The sequence below is a fragment of the Branchiostoma belcheri genome, unplaced genomic scaffold, assembly GCF_001625305.1.
Source record: "Branchiostoma belcheri isolate BF01 breed outbred unplaced genomic scaffold, Haploidv18h27 scaffold117, whole genome shotgun sequence".
Classification (NCBI taxonomy): Eukaryota; Metazoa; Chordata; class Leptocardii; order Amphioxiformes; family Branchiostomatidae; genus Branchiostoma; species Branchiostoma belcheri.
This window is the reverse complement of record NW_017802569.1, coordinates 866,780-882,918: the sequence shown is the minus strand read 5'-3', so window position 1 is coordinate 882,918 and position 16,139 is coordinate 866,780. Positions and strand designations below refer to the sequence as shown.

The 16,139-nt window shown below is 41.7% G+C and overlaps 1 protein-coding gene across 1 annotated transcript in view; it reads right to left on the bottom strand.

The window, feature by feature from the left end:
- Window positions 1-3,854, bottom strand: part of LOC109462454 (ficolin-2-like) — a 12,474-nt gene extending 8,620 nt beyond the window's left edge. The window contains exons 1-2 of the mRNA XM_019759010.1: window positions 3,552-3,854; window positions 557-728 (exon numbers count right to left, since the gene is read on the bottom strand). Coding sequence (XP_019614569.1) covers window positions 557-728; window positions 3,552-3,854 — 475 coding nt within the window. The remainder of the gene's footprint in view (window positions 1-556; window positions 729-3,551) is intronic.
- Between the last annotated feature and the right edge of the window lie 12,285 nt (window positions 3,855-16,139).

The window sequence follows — 16,139 nt, the reverse complement described above, 5'->3', positions numbered from 1 at the left end:
ATATATATATATATATATATATATATATATATTGATGTGAATTTTTGATTTACTTTTTTGTCATCAACACTAGCAGCCCGGCCGGGCCCCGGTTGGGAAATACGCCTCCCATAGCACCCCAGAAGATTGAATGAGTGCATATACGAGTAATGGTTTTGCATCCAAACTCTGCTGGCCTGTTGATGATTCTTAGGCCACGCCAATTTAATTTGTTGTTTCTTCAGATTCGCCCTGTCCATTTTTTTCTGATTTGCAAAAAAAACACGTTCTAAATCAACTGCAAAATGCTTAATGAAAGACATATTTGGGCCCCAACGGTTGAAGAAAGCCCTTTTCTTCTTATTTGTTAAAGCTTTTCAATGTAACAATGCAATTTTGTTTCATTTAAAGTTCAAAATCTATTGTTTTAATTATAAACCAGCCTGGTATTTTCACTTCATGGCTCATATTGTAACCTTTTCGGCTATCATGGGGTGCCTTTTTTTCGCCCTGCCGCGGTTCATATTTTTTCTGAAAAAAATCAGAGAAACAACAAATTAAATTGGTGTGGCCTTACCTTCCAGCTGCTGCAGACTGTTTGCCTGCTGCAGGATCGTGCTGGCCTGTTGCTGCAGGGTCACTTCCAGTTGCTGCAGAGTTGCTTGCAGCTGCTGGATGCTGCTGTCCTGACTACTGACGGTCGCCTGAAGTGCCTCGACAGTCGCCTTCAGGTCATTTTCGGCCTGAACCTGTTCAAACAAGAAATTTAATGTGAGATTCTAAACCTCCAAGACAGGGGTGCCAAAGAATTCATCAGAATTTTACGGAATTCATACGATCCTTACTAGGAATTCGAAAAGTTTACGGAATACATGTACATACGATCCATTACGCGGAAACATACGATCCTTACTAATTTGGGGTCATTTGGGGTCATTTGGTGACTTGCCGCCGCGATTACCGGTTCCACCGATCCCCAGCATCGCCCTGCTATTTGGTCTAAGATACAAGCTACTATGTCGTAAAAGAAGCCCGCAGAAGCGCAGTTTGGGGTTTAGCAGGGCAGGACAAGCCCTTAAGATTCTTTGAAATTAAGATATTGTAGGGAGAACATCACCATATAATAGTCCGCCATCTTGAAGTTGCTGCCGATGTCACGTGATGGTGGTGCAAGTCACCAAATTAGTAAGGATCGTATGTATTCCGCGTAATGGATCGTATGTATTCCGTAAAATTCGTATGTTTCTAGTAATAGATCGTATGTATTCCGTACTGTGTTTCTAGTAATGGATCGTATGTATTCCGTAAACTTCGTATTTTCCTAGTAAGGATCGCATGAATTCCGTAAAATTCTGATGAATCCTTTGGCACCCCTGCAAGAGGTATACCAGTTTGTAACGCATGGTGGTCACAACGACTGCTGAAAATGTAAAAACATCGCGTTAATAGCAATATCAACAATAACGCTGAAAGAAAAAAAAGAGTGATGTCACAATCATAAAACTCAATACATGGTAGCCCCATCCACCTCCTGAAAGTAGTGTGGTATAGCCCATTCATTGTGCAGCCTCCAGCTGTCGTCACGGTGAAGACTGATGGAAAGGACCTCAAGAAAATGACCTCAGTTACTAATACATTTGTTAATCGGCTGATAACTATAGAAACCCAAGGCCGTCAATTACTATATATTTCAATATGCACCAGCTTGTCGTATACGTCGCTATGTATTGCCACGTATTCACTATACCAGCTTCGTATTCCTGTGGTTTGGTAGCATTTTTATTTTTGGCCGGATTTTTTTTTTATTCGCCCGCGCGCACTAGTTTGGGGGTCTTCTGAGGATGTCATCCATAAAATTAAATCGGTATGGCCTAAGTATGGATAATGGCTTTGTATTTGTAGTTTCTCACATGTGTTTGTTTTGTCCTGTTGGTACTTCTGTATGTTTTGCCACATTGTTTTGTTCCTTAGCTTGTATCATCTGTGTGTACTATATAAGTTCCCCGCTGCAAAGCAGTGCCACTGAGAGGGCAACCCTACCTAAAGAAAACAGAATAAAAAATTTTAAAAAATTCGAAAAATAGTATAACCCCTCGGACAGGAGTCCCTAACATGACACTATCACACCACGTGCTATACGTGTGTGTGTGTCCAATTATTTTATTTCAACACATGAAACCACAGCAAAAAGTGAAAAAAGTAATAACTAATATTTTCATTCTTTCTTCGGGTAATGTCAACTACTAATGCCCAGTAGTACGACGATCGAACACCTCTTTTTCAAAAGGTGTGGTGGGTTCTTTAACGTGCGTGGGGTGTGGCTCTCCTCAAACACGGCACGGGCGTCCCTAACCAAACCTAGGTTATACCTAAATGAAGTAAGGAAAGCCGTGTAAAATGGCTTTTCCAGTGGTACCCCATCGGGCATGCCAGGGGATCGAACCCGTGACTTCTTGGTTAGGAACCGAACACACTGACCCTTACGCCACACGATCGATGTCACCGGTAAATCATGTGGCAAAAATTAAAGAAATCCGTCAAACGCACCGGCGTGATCTACACAATCTCTCTTCGTACCTCAATAAATACCGTATAGTAAAATTAAAACAAATCTAACTAGAAAGGCCAATATTTGCTTTGGAGCAAATACAGCGATGGGTTCACCACATTTTACGACATGGCAGGGAAAGAATGAGAAACACAAGGGAAAACAATGATTTACATTGATATAACTATAATATGAAGTAAAATACAACTAAAACAACAGTTGGATAGCTATTCCCTACTTTATTGGTTAGGATTTTTAATTGCATAATGCAAACTGTTGATTTTCAAAAAAAAAAAAACGTCCATGCCCCGCATTCCAATGCTGGAGCAGGAAAGCTTGAAATCCCTACCAAAACACTTGAATACAGACATACTGTCAGTATGGAAATGCTCTGTGCAGGTGTTAATCAAGTTAAATCCCAACAGCCAATCATCAAGAAATGCTCTGTGCAGGTGGAAATGCTCTGTGCAGTCTGTTAATCAAGTTAAATCCCAACAGCCAATCAGCAAGAAGAATAGAGGAAAGCTGCATGCCTATTGGTTGATGCCCTGCATTCCATTGTGATGACTCATGCCCAAACGTGGTAAACAAGGCACACTAACACAGTAATACATTTGCTATAACACAGCCAAAAAACTCAAATAAAACCATTCTAAAAGCCTGTATCACAATAATTTAAAAACGCCTAGGGGTATTTGCCCACTGTACCTCCATACCAAATTTCAGGACCTCGGGCCCTAAAATGAAGAAGCTGAATCCATTTAAAAAATGGCAGGAGAAGAAGAAGGAGGAGAAGGAGGAGAAGGAGAAGAAACATCAGAAAAAGCAATATGGGTTCACCACCACTTCGTGGTGTGGTGAACCCATAATTAAAAAAAACCCGAGTGAGTTATCTTCGCGAACACAAAAAAAGCAAAGTAAAGCGGTATAAAAGACGCCCCCCTCACTGAGGTAAACTTGTCACAAAATTAGTTTTTCTCACAACACTCTGCCAACTTGTTGAGTACCAGCTTGAAATACTCACTTCAGCCATCTCCTGTTGAGCTAGCTGCTGCAGCTGTCCATCCATGCTGTCTGTCCTGTTCCTCAGCTGTTCTAACTGTCCCTCCAGGCTGTTCAGCGTGCCGCTGTACAGCAAGAGCTGGTCCAGAGCTGGGCAGGACGGGGTTGACTGAGATGGGCAGCACACCGCGCACTGCTGCCCGGTGATTTCATTCTGCTGTCCGACTGCTGTCTCCTCGTGGCCATGGACAGGGAGGTTCCTGACATTTGCAGCGCCTCCGTGGCGCAGAAGGGCGAGGAAAACCAGAAACACCAAGCTTCCCATGGTGTCCTTCGCTAGAAATGGGCTTTGCATTCAGGCGAGTAAATTTACATGACACATGCTTAGGCCACAGCAAGTAAATTTTATGGATGACGTCATCCGCAGACTCCAAATCTAATGCGAGCGGGCGAAAAAAAACAAGGTTCCTACGTTTCAAAATGTTGACTCAACCAATAAATGGTACATGGTTTTTATTCAGTGGGAACATCACATATACACAGCCAACATCAGATATAACTGCATCAAAGTAAGAAATGAAACATTAAATCAGAGCCTTTTCTTGTCTCCCCTCTTTATAGTTATCTGCCATCCACGTTCCGGCATGGCAACAGACATCTTTTCCCATTTTCGGCATGGTGACCACTGTCAAAAGGCAAACAAATTTCTTGTTTTTTATTCCAAAATCAGACGAAAATTAATGCTCGTGTTGATGTCATCCATAAAAATTACTTGCTGTGGCCTTACATGGCACATGCTTACTCTGCGGTCAAACAATGACAGGATGTCTAAAGAACCAATGCCATGGTTGCTGAGTAATAAGAAAATTTTGTTTTTGATAAGATTCTCCCTCGGCTCATGTAAGGGTATGTTGGCTAAGGACGCAAACGTTGCCAAAGTATCGTGGTCCATTGTACAGTACCCTGGAATCCAAACTCGTTTTCCGGGCCGCAAGAGCCCTTCGCCCGCTGGTGTAAATTACCGCTACGGGGGAGTCTAGCCCGGGGGGAGTTTGGCTGGCCGGACAAACATTAAGGGCCAGCCAAACTCCCCCCGGGCTCAACTCGGCGGTAATTTAGGGAAGGCGGGCGAAGGGCTCTCGGCTGCCGAAGGAAAACGGCTAACGGCCCGATACTAGTTTGGCATCCAGGGTAATTGTACAGTCATTAGAATAGATTACTATATAGTAGTTTCATTAATCATTGGGTGAACAAACAGCTGTGAAAACTTTTGTAAACATTGTGTTTGCGTGTTTTGATTGTTGTGATGTTGAGATGAAACACACGTGTATAACTATTGGACACATGTTTGGACGTCTACGTATACCGTAATACAAAGACCCCATTCCTACTAGGATAAAATTGTCCGGATTGAACCGAATTGATTCGCTTTGATCCAGCTCCAAGCTATCTTCGATCCGGATCGAAGCCGGATCAAGCGAATCAATTCGGTTTGATCCGGACAATTCTATCCTAGTGGAAATGGGGCCTAAGTCAGAAAATTTGACTATGACCTTTTCTGGGCAATATCAAATGGCACCTATTGTAGCCATATCTCTGAGGCATCGTTCACACAGATACGTTGTAAGCGCTTTCGATCCAGATTCCACCGAAGCCGGATTCAAGCGGCCCCATCTGGACGCTTCAACTCAAATCAAACTCAAACTCATCCCAAACCACCTCGGGAGGTAGTTTCGAACCGGTTTCACCGGATCGCGATTTGCGTCTGAACGCAATGTTACTTCACCTGTTTACTTTATACATATTGACTCGGTCATGGATTACGGGGTGATATTTGTTTATTTATATGCAATACCAAATTTTACATTAACGTGGCAGCAACGAAAAGAGCAGTGATGAACGAATGATGTGCCCATTGTAGGACGAGCTTCAGGGCAAAGGTCAGTAATAGCGCAGGCGCAGAGGGCCCAGTTTTAGTATATAGAGATGGCAATGTAATGTAGTCTAGTGTAAAGAAGTCTTTTTCTAGGGAAATGTTGTTGTTTTGGACTTGGATGTTATACGTAAGGGTTGTAGTATTTTCATTTTGGTGAAAAAACAGACTTGCAGCCATGTATGTGTTGTCTGGCTGGCTGAAGGAGACATAGGTTTACATGCGGTCATCAGCTGTACATGTCCAGAGAGGTCAGGGGTCACTTTTCAATGTTTGGGTAGAATTCTCTTTCGTTTTTTGGGAATGGAGACTTGAGAGGTTGGCCTACCCTGCCAATGTATGTTCTTCAAAGCCTAAAACTCAGGTATATGAATGTTGACCACGTTGTTTTGACATAATTCCCATATATTAACATAGGAAAGCCCTATTACTGTGCTGTGCCCTTCACCGCCTCTGGCGGCACCACGTCGGCATTCGGCCTAGATACGCTGGGAGGGGGACACCAGCAACCAGGTCGTTGACCTCTGACATCGATAACACGCTACCTTGCGTGTTTTCATCAAACGACAATGAATGTAGTTTAGATAGATCGACCACTCTCTACCAACATCCTTCTCAACGGTTATCCAAGTCACGACCCTCTTACAGATCAAAACCTTTCGGCCGCTCTTCACACTTACATTTCATCAACGAACCGCTTCTAACTCTTAGTCCTTCCATCTATTCCTACAATACTGTAAACATTGAAATATTACATATTTTAATGACCTCTGGCCTCCTACCATACTGAGTTATATTGTTACTTTTTACCTTCGCCAAGAAGGTTATGTTTTCAGTAGCGTTCAGCTGCCAGGGCTTCCACTGTATTGCAGTGTTCGCAATTTAAATAAATAAATAAATAAATGTAGTTTAGACAAATCGTGCTCCGGCACGGTTTGAAAAGAACTTGTGTCTCGTGGACCAGATGTGAGGAATGCGAGTTACCCGAATCGCGATTCCGTGTGAACAGGGTCTAAAATCTCCTCACGGAGGTACAAAAGCCAATGCCTTCAACAAATTAATGTGTTTATGAAATGTAGCCTAGTGTATATCGATGACATTTTGCCAACCTTGTTAAGACTTTATCTTTCTTTTACTGGTAATCTTAACATGAACTTGAACGCAGAGGTGTGGTAGGGTCTTTGCACTGAGCTCATCACGGTTTCTTTATCCAGTGACGACATCTAGCGTTATTGTAGAAAAATGCATGCTTTGCAACAAAACTCACTGAAGCACACATTCAGGGATACAAAAAAAGAGAGTTGAGGAAAACCAACCCCCCTGGCTGATACACTGAGGGGTTTTGATTATATTCCCCAAAAATGAAGTTCATTGATACCTCCCTTGGGAATTGAGAGCAATTCTCATACCCAGTGTCTGTGCCCTATCCCGAGGCTTGTACAGCAGTGTGCCAGTATAGCTACCAACATCACACAACAAGTATCAGTCAGTACTCACCATTGTCTGCACTACCCCTTTGAATGCAATGACTTTTGTGATGACTTCATGGATGAAAATAGCTAATTATGACTTCACCACCTAGTGGTGAAGTCATATTGTTTTTGCTCACGTTACTTCTTCTTCTTCTCATGCCATTTCTTTAAATTGATTCAACTCCTTCATGTTTGGGCCAAATAACATGAAATTTGGCATGAAGGTAGAGTGGGCAAATACCCCCAGGTGTTTTTATTTTATTTTTGTGATACAGGCTTTTGAAATAGTTTTATTTGAGCTTTTTGGCTGTGTTATAGAAAATGTACTATAACAGTGTGTTACCATACTTGGGCATGAGTCATCAGAATGGCATGTAGAGCGGGCAACCAATAGGCATGCAGCTTTCCTCTATTCTCCTTGCTGATTGGCTGTTCGGATCTGATTGGGTTAACTTAATTAACACCTGTACAAAGCCATGCCATATTGACAGTATGAACTTTATTCAAGTGTTTTGGTAGGTATGTCAAGCTTTCCTGCTCCAGTATTGGAATGCGGGGCATAAACGCTTCTTTTATCTTGAAAATCAACAGTTTGCGTTATGAAATTAAAAATCCCTACCAATAATGTAAGGGATTGCTATCCAACGGTTGTCACTTCATACTATAGTTATATCAATGTAATAAAGAATTGTTTCCCCTGTATTTCTCCTTCTTTCCCTGACATGTTGTAAAATGTGGTGAAGTCATGCTGAATTTTCTCCAAAGCAAATGCCGGCCTTTCTAGTTGTAGTTTATTTATGTCGTAAACTGTCATAATTTCTAGATTACGAAATATTTAGGGAGGCTGTGTTTGCAACAGATGCAGTGGTTTGAGTGAAGTTGAGTACGTGCTACCCCAGGTGATATTGCAATAGTCAAGTAGGGGAATATTAAAGTGTAGTACAGAGTCTTAGATACTTTTCGCGCTAAGCACTTATAAGCAACTTTTCTTATACTGTGATTCCAATGTTCTTATAAGTTTGTTTGCAGATATGATCAATATGTGTTTTCCAAAAAAGCTTTTCATCTATCACGACTCCAAGAAAACGTGTATGACTTATGTGATTTATTATTTTATTATCTATGTATATCTTAGCTGTATCTTTATCATATCATGTGTCAGAATGGTCTCGTCCAAGATGGCCGCTTCTTTCCTCTGAGCTGAGTGTCCCCATACAAAACGTTAAGGCGGCACAACACAGTTTTAGCCCTATGGGGATTTCTATAGTTAAGGACCCCAAAGTAACTCACTTCGACTCACTGAAAATCATAGTAGGGTGCACAAGCAAGGTTCAGATTTTTGATATGTTTAATTTCAGGGTATAGTGTACAACATATGCGAAAATGAGCTTAAATTTGCCGGCTAGTTTTCTTCTCATGCCCTCTTTTATTAGCGCCACTGCGGAGGTCATGGAACTGCAGCCGACGCACAGTACTAGGCGGGACAAGTATCCAAGCGCAAATCTACGCCGACTGAACACGCACCATAATTCAACTTGTACAGTCTCAAAACTGGCGTATTCCTCTAACATTTACCACAGGTTCTATCTCGATACCATGCTCAGAACAATCTCTGCACCCTTCTCTAGTATTGTGCAGCACTACTTTGTGCCCGGACTACTTTTGACTACGGGGTTCGCCCATAAATACTGTGTTGTGCGGCCTTAAAAAAGCCTTCAACAAACTCGGCATCATCCTTAAATTGCCATCGAATCTTAACTTTGAAGTGCTCAAGAACAGCCTGATGCAGAAAAATTGTTAACACGCTGTGTTAGATCACCATTTATACCCCGGTAGATTTTCGACAAGTAAGCTGAAACCAGTCGTCTTGACCAGGGAGACGCCATAAAAACACAGAAGGACGTCGTGTCAATCTCTGAACATCCTTCGCTACGGAATTCTTCAAAATCAACGGGTCTCTGTAACGGAGACCTTTGTCGGTCAGTACCTAGTACTTATTACAGGTTCATATGAAGGCTAAAGAAGCACAGTTAGTAGAAATTCTTCGATCAGTGACTGTATTTTTGTAAGGTAAATTACGTACCTCCAAATTTTCTCGCGAGACTAGGTCACTCCGTGATCAAGGTGTACAGCTGACACCGAAAATTTGGAGGTACGTGGTTTTTCCTTACAAAAATACAGTCACTGATCGAAGAATTTCTACTAACTGTTAATTCTACGTGACTGATGAACCTCTTCAACGATAAAGAAGCACAGTATTCAACCTACAACACCCCCCCCCCTCTGTTTTGTTTTGCAGTACCATTCGATTGGCGCGGCGAAAATCGAATTCCCAGCTGTGCGACTAAAACTGTGACGTCGCTCTAGAAATCGACTCTACGTCCAAACTCTTCAACAAGAAGTCAAACGGTGAGTTCGTTTCAATTTAGTAGACACCCACTCACAAGTTTTCACCATGCCGCGCCGCGAGAAACAAAAAAAAAAGTCAAACGGAAGACGATTTTATGTCTGTCGGAGTAAGGCCACAGGAAGTAAATTTTCTGGATGATATCCTCCGCAGACTCCAAATCTAATGCGAGCGGGCGAAAAAAACAAGGCGGGCCGAAAAAACAAGGTTCCTACATTTTGAATTTTGACTCAATCATTGTACAAATGGTTCTGATTCAGTGGGAACATCACATATACACAGCCAGCATCACATATCACTGCATCAAAGTAAGAAACAAAACATTAAATCAGAGCCTTTTCTTGTCTCCTCTCTTCATAGTTATCTGCCACCTACCTTCCGGCATGGCAACAGACACCACTGTCAGAAGGCAACAAAATTTCTTGTTGTTTTTTTTTCCAAAATCAGGCGAAAATCAATGCGCGCGCTGATGTCATCCATAAAAATTACTTGCTGTGGCCTAATAACAAAGATAATGCGGCTTGCAGATATGTGCGACATGCATAGCATTAAGCCCGCGCTGATATCTACGTAGAATAATATCTGATATGTTACATGTCCATATTTTTGAATGTATGTTTATGTATTACTCTCTCAATGTGTTTAATTCCAATGTTGTTTTAGAATGTTTTTATTGATGTAATTATGGGAGGGAAAGTCTGGTAAAGGTGACCCACCTGTTCTCCCTCCCCCTCCACGCATGTGCTGGAAAATTTTGATAAACAAATAAACAAATAATGGAACAGAACAGAACAGAGCACACTCTGAGGATCTCCTAATAAGACAAGAAGCAATTTTCCAATCCTTTACACAAATGTTAACGGCAAATAATCGCATTGACGCCCTCGTGCGAGAAGTACAAGAACTGCAAAACCTCACTGCAATACTCTCAAGCTGAAGTCGACTCGCTCAAGTCTTTTTGTTAATACACTGAAAATCACTATAGAGTCAGTGAAGATCCCAACATCTCAAGATATGCCATTTGTGCCCTTGGGAAACTTAACTCTACACGACTTTCCTCACTCCACACAGGTGTAAATGGGTACCTAAGGCCATGTTGATTTGATTATATGGATGACATCCTCCGGGAGCCCCAAAACTGATGCGCGCGTGCGAATAAAAAAAAGTTTTGCAAAAAAAAGTTCTTTTCATTATGAAATCTACGTGGTCATGAGGGTTGAGCAATTGGCACAGAATATGGTTTGGCGAATAATCTAGTTTTCAAGTTCATTTCTTTACAATTTCGTCTTTTTTCGTCTGATTTTGGCATTCTACGACATTGGTATAGTTTTTATTAATTTTTTGTAACTTATGGTATATTTTTGCTCATTTTGCAACTGTTTTGTACGATTTACAGTATGGTTGAAAACTTTTTTTTGGAAACGGCCGAAAATTCATGCGCGCGCAGATGTCATCCATATAATCAAATCAACATGGCCTAACTTCTGTTGGGGAAAGTCGTATTGAGGTCACATTGTGGCGCCGAATGGCAGCCGCACAGACCCTTGCGGCAGTTTCACAAAAGTATGTGGAGCAAATATGGTATATGCATCATGTTTATCATGTGATTGTGATTATTGATTGAATCTTATGTAAACCGATTGTAAACACTGCATCAATTCAGCGCTATAAGAAGCTTGTGATTGCGCGGGTAATTTTTTTTATAAGTTAACCATTTATTATTGTTAGTCCAAAACTTGCCTACCACCCTGAGGTGTTTGTTGTGCCTTGTCACGGCCAACACGTGTCTCCTGTCCAATCACTCATTGTTCCCCGGGCCACGTCACATGCAACATACGATCACCGGGTCGTGTTTTAGGCCACAGCATGTAAATTTTATGGATGACATCCTCCGCAGATTCCAAATCTAATTCGAGCGGGCGAAAAAAAAAACAAGGCGGGCCGAAAAAACAAGGTTCCAACATTTTAAAGTTTTGACTCAGTCATTATACAAATGGTTTTGATTCGGTGGGAACATCACATGTACACAGCCAGTATCACATATCACTGCATCAAGTAAGAAACAAAACATTAAATCAGAGCCTATTGTTGTCATCTCGAGCTCTCTTCATAGTTATCTGACATCCACGTTCCGGCAACAGACATCTTTGCCGATTTTCGGCATGGTGACCACTGTCATAGGGCAACAAAATTTTTTTTTTTCCAAAATCAGGTGAAAATTAATGCGCGCCCTGATGTCATCCATAAAAATTACTTGCTGTGGCCTTACTCCATGTTTCGAAAGGATCTGTAAACGCCGCCGTAAGGGGTGAATTTCCCGCATTGTCGTCAAATCGAAAAAGGTCGACACCACAACACACCAGCCACTCAGAGACTGTGTCCCACTTGTAATGAGAGTATTGAAGAAGAATTTCATTTTGTTATGACTTGTCCCAGCTATAGAAAAGAAAGAGATACATTGTTACAGACTATTACTACTAAGACAAAATTCACCCAATCTGGTACACAGTACGATACATTCCATGAATTATTGTCATGTCCAACTACCATATCTGCTTACGTAGGCCAATTTTTGTACACTTTATTCCATAAGCGAGAACATATGATCAATACATGACCATATGGTAACTCAAATACTATTTAGATAGTAGTTTGTAGTAAGTAAAGTTTTGTAGAATTGTTGTATTACTGCCATACATTGTACCTTATACGATTGTTGAGCAAATAAAGTTCATATGTACGATTTCAACCGGGTACCGACTGTCTGGGGATCACAGAAGGGGTCTGCTGCAGAACATTAAAAGGCATCCAATGCGATTTCAGAGCAGCAAAACTGGAAATATTCTGAAGGCAATATTTATGATGACACATGCTGTTTCACAGTAGCACATTTCAATCAGTATTTCATACTTTCGGCTTCTAAAACTGCAAAAAACAAGCCCCAAGATGAGACCTTTATTTCATGGGTGGCACCCTTAAAATCATCCCAGGGCTCTTCCAGTAACCATTTTCTGTCAGAATTTCGGTTATTTTTGCTCCATGTGGGTTACTATAAATTGGGACAGAGTTGTGTTAACTCAGTATGTAGAAGAGTGACTAGAACATTGAACATTGAAAAATCGGGTTTCCAAGATATGAGCCCTAAAACCTGCATTGAATGCCTTAAAGAAATTTGCGAAAGATTTGTGGGTGAGTCGTAAGATCGACGGAAAACGTTGTACGACCTTGTCGTGAACCTTCAGCTTCGTCGCACGATTGGCTCTATTTTTGTTCCTTACGTCTTCTGCCCGACAACATCTTGAATCTTGATTCTTCTGTGTGTTTGGGTGTGGCAGGACACAGAGTTTCGTGTAAAATCTACTATTTTGTAGTCGTTCGAGTTTGTATGTGCGAGCTTGGTTTGGTTAAGGTGGATGAAGATATAGAAGACCATCAGATTCAACCATATAACTAAAAAGAACAAGAGACAAGTGAACGAAAAGTCTAAAGTCTTAGGCGTGTGTTCCAAAATTTAGTATATAACGGTAGAAAACCCGTCATAAAATTCTTGCCGTAAAGATTGGCACTTTTTAAGTATTTTAGGGTATTTTTTTAGCGATTTTGATGTTTACCGAAGGAAAACATATTGTTTTTGCACAGTTTCTTCCTCTTCCTCTTCTCCAAAGGGTGACCTCTGACCTGACCAATGACATGATTTGTTTACGCCTGTCACCATAGTGACTGGTGTTGGGTTACATAAAATGATGCAATTTCATGTACATGTATGTGAATGTGTTTGAGTAAGAGTTATGTCCCAGCAGACCATGTCCGGAGGTAAACATCATGCATTTGCTCTGCAACTGTTACTTCTCTGATTCTCTTATTCTGTGTCGTGGTGAAACGCGTGGCACGTGTCAGAAACACCTTGTGTGGATCACCCCCCGTCCCGCCCGGTGTATGGACACAGGCCGTGTTGTTCTAACGTACAACAAATACTCAAACTGTGGCACAAATTTATACTCAGCTGCCAGGGTTAAATCAGGACAGGCTTTACTTGACGGATGACGTCAGACGCACGCACGTGGATAAGAAATGTTCCTCGAGAAACAGGAAGCGTCTTCCCAAGGCCATGTTGATTTGCTCATATGGATGACATCCGCGCGCGCATGAATTTTCGGCCGTTTCCAAAAAAAAAAAAAAAAAAAAGGTTTCAACCATACTGTAAATCGTACAAAACAGTTGGAAAATTAGCAAAAATATACCGTAAGTTGCAAAATAAATATTGGAAAACGATAGCAATGTAGTAGAATGCCAAAATCAAACAAAAATGTCGAAAATATAAAGAAATAAATTTGAAGAGTAGATTATTATTCGCCATGCCATATTCTGTGTCATTTTTTTTTAAACCTTCATGGCCACGTAAATCTCAAAATGAAACTTTTTTTTGCTAATTCTTTTTTTTTTTTCATTCACACGCTCGCATCCGTTTTGGGGTTCTCAGAGGATGTCATCCATATAATCAAATCAACATGGCCCAATCGACAGATGGGATAGTGACAACATACCGTAGTAGGGCACCAAAATCATGACGAAATGGGAAGTTGCGCTATGAGCATGATTATATTAGAACATTTTACATTCGCAAAGATAGTTATGTTTTCCGTAGCGTTAGTTTATTTGTATGTGGGTATGTATGTATGCATGCATGCATGTGTGTGTGTGTGTGTGTGTGTGTGTGTGTGTGTGTGTGTGTGTGTGTGTGTGTGTGTGTGTGTGTGTGTGTGTGTGTGTGTGTGTGTGTGTGTGTGTGTGTGTGTGTGTGTGTATGTGGTTTAGCACGATAACGCAAATGGATTATCATATGACTTGGTAGGTGGGTAGGTCTTGATCGATGAGACCCAGAAATGTTTTGCCTCCTGGTGGTTTTCCTTGGTATTGCAGCAGACCTTCTGGTTTTGATATCTCGTGATCCGGACATGCTAGGGCCACAAATTTTCGATGGTGCATACATAGCCGGTACATACATAACTCTTCGGCTAGGAAAGAAGTGGCATTAGTTCGGGGCCCATAGCAACTTGTTCTGACATTACAGGGCAGTTTATGATAGTAGGTAAGATGCTTGACATAATTAGATTACAAGTATGCATAGCGGGGACTAATTTGCATAATTAAAGCCTGGGATTGAGGCTAATATAGTGTAGCCCAGTGTTCACTGAGGACAGGACAACAGAAAAGCCTGGGGTGGAGGCTTACATACATGCAGTGAAGCGCGGAGTTTATTGAGAGTAGGCAGCTGAAAAGCCTGGGGTGGAGGCTAACATACATGTAGTGAAGCGCGGAGTTTATTGAGAGCAGGCAGCTGAAAAGCCTGGGGTGGAGGCTAACACACATGTAGTGAAGCCCGGAGTTTATTGAGAGCAGGCAGCTGAAAAGCCTGGGGTGGAGGCTAACACACATGTAGTGAAGCCCGGAGTTTATTGAGAGTAGGCAGCTGAAAAGTCTGGGGTGGAGGCTAACACACATGTAGTGAAGCGCGGAGTTTATTGAGAGCAGGCAGCTGAAAAGCCTGGGGTGGAGGCTAACATAGGTCCGTTGTTCACTTGGACCGCAGACAGTTTCTGCTGATGGAGTGGGAAAAAAACTTCCTTCTACCCGAGTAATTGTTCCTCAAGGAGTTAAAAAATCTACTAGAACTTCCGTCCAATTAACAGCCCGCACTGTGGGATAGAAGGAGGTTTGGGGGTCTGTATGGGGGTTATCGGATAATTATGGAGGTTCGACTACTCTTTACGGCAAATCCCACAACATACTGCTATATTTTTTGCGCATTTCATAATAAAAGGCGGAGTACCCTCTACGTTAACTAAGAGCAGCTGTCTATGAATTACATAAAATTAAAACGATCTACTGCGCTTCGTGCGAAACCCTATGCAGACCCCCATGTTTTGTGAGCTGCACATTTGTTCTATAGTTAATGTGTCGGAAGTGGATCTCAGACAAGTCTGGCGCACTGTTTCCGAGCCGGCGCGGTCCCCGTGTCCGCATTAGCGTAACTGAGGAGTCTGGAAGTCCAGTGGCATGTAGACTTCACGTTACGTTATGGCTTACTTAGGCCAAACTGACGTAATTTTATGGATGTCATCCTCTCAAGACCCTGCAACTAGTGCGCGCGGGCGAAAAAAAAATCCAGCTAAAAATGCTGCTCAACCACAGGAATACAATGGGTATTGTGAATTTGTGGTAGTACAAAGCGACATTTACGACAAGCCGGCACATGCTGGCCTTTTGCGACGTGAGTGGGCACTGTCGTGATCATGAGTTCTTGGGTTCCGTGGAGCGTCGGCATCCGTCAGATGGCACCCAGGCAAGAGCCTCGGAGGAAGTGATTCTTTTTTTTATATTTTTTTTGAGACCAGGCGAAAATCGATGTCATCCATGAAACTAGAGTTCCACGATCTCATACCTTCGCCAAGTGATGTTTCCCTTGGGCCTTGACGAATGTTGACGAATTTCAAATGATTTTTTAGTAATCAAATCGAAAAAAGGTCGACACCACAACACACCAGCCACTCGGAGACTGTGTCCCACTTGTAATAAGAATATTGAAGATGAATTTCACTTTGTTATGACTTGTCCCACCTATAGAAAAGAAAGAGATACATTGTTACAGACTATTACTACTAAGACAAAATTCTCCCAATCTGGTACACAGTACGATACATTCCATGAATTATTGTCATGTCCAACTACCATACTGTCAATTTCTGTACACTTTATTCCATAAGCGAGAACATATCATCAATACATGACCATATGGTA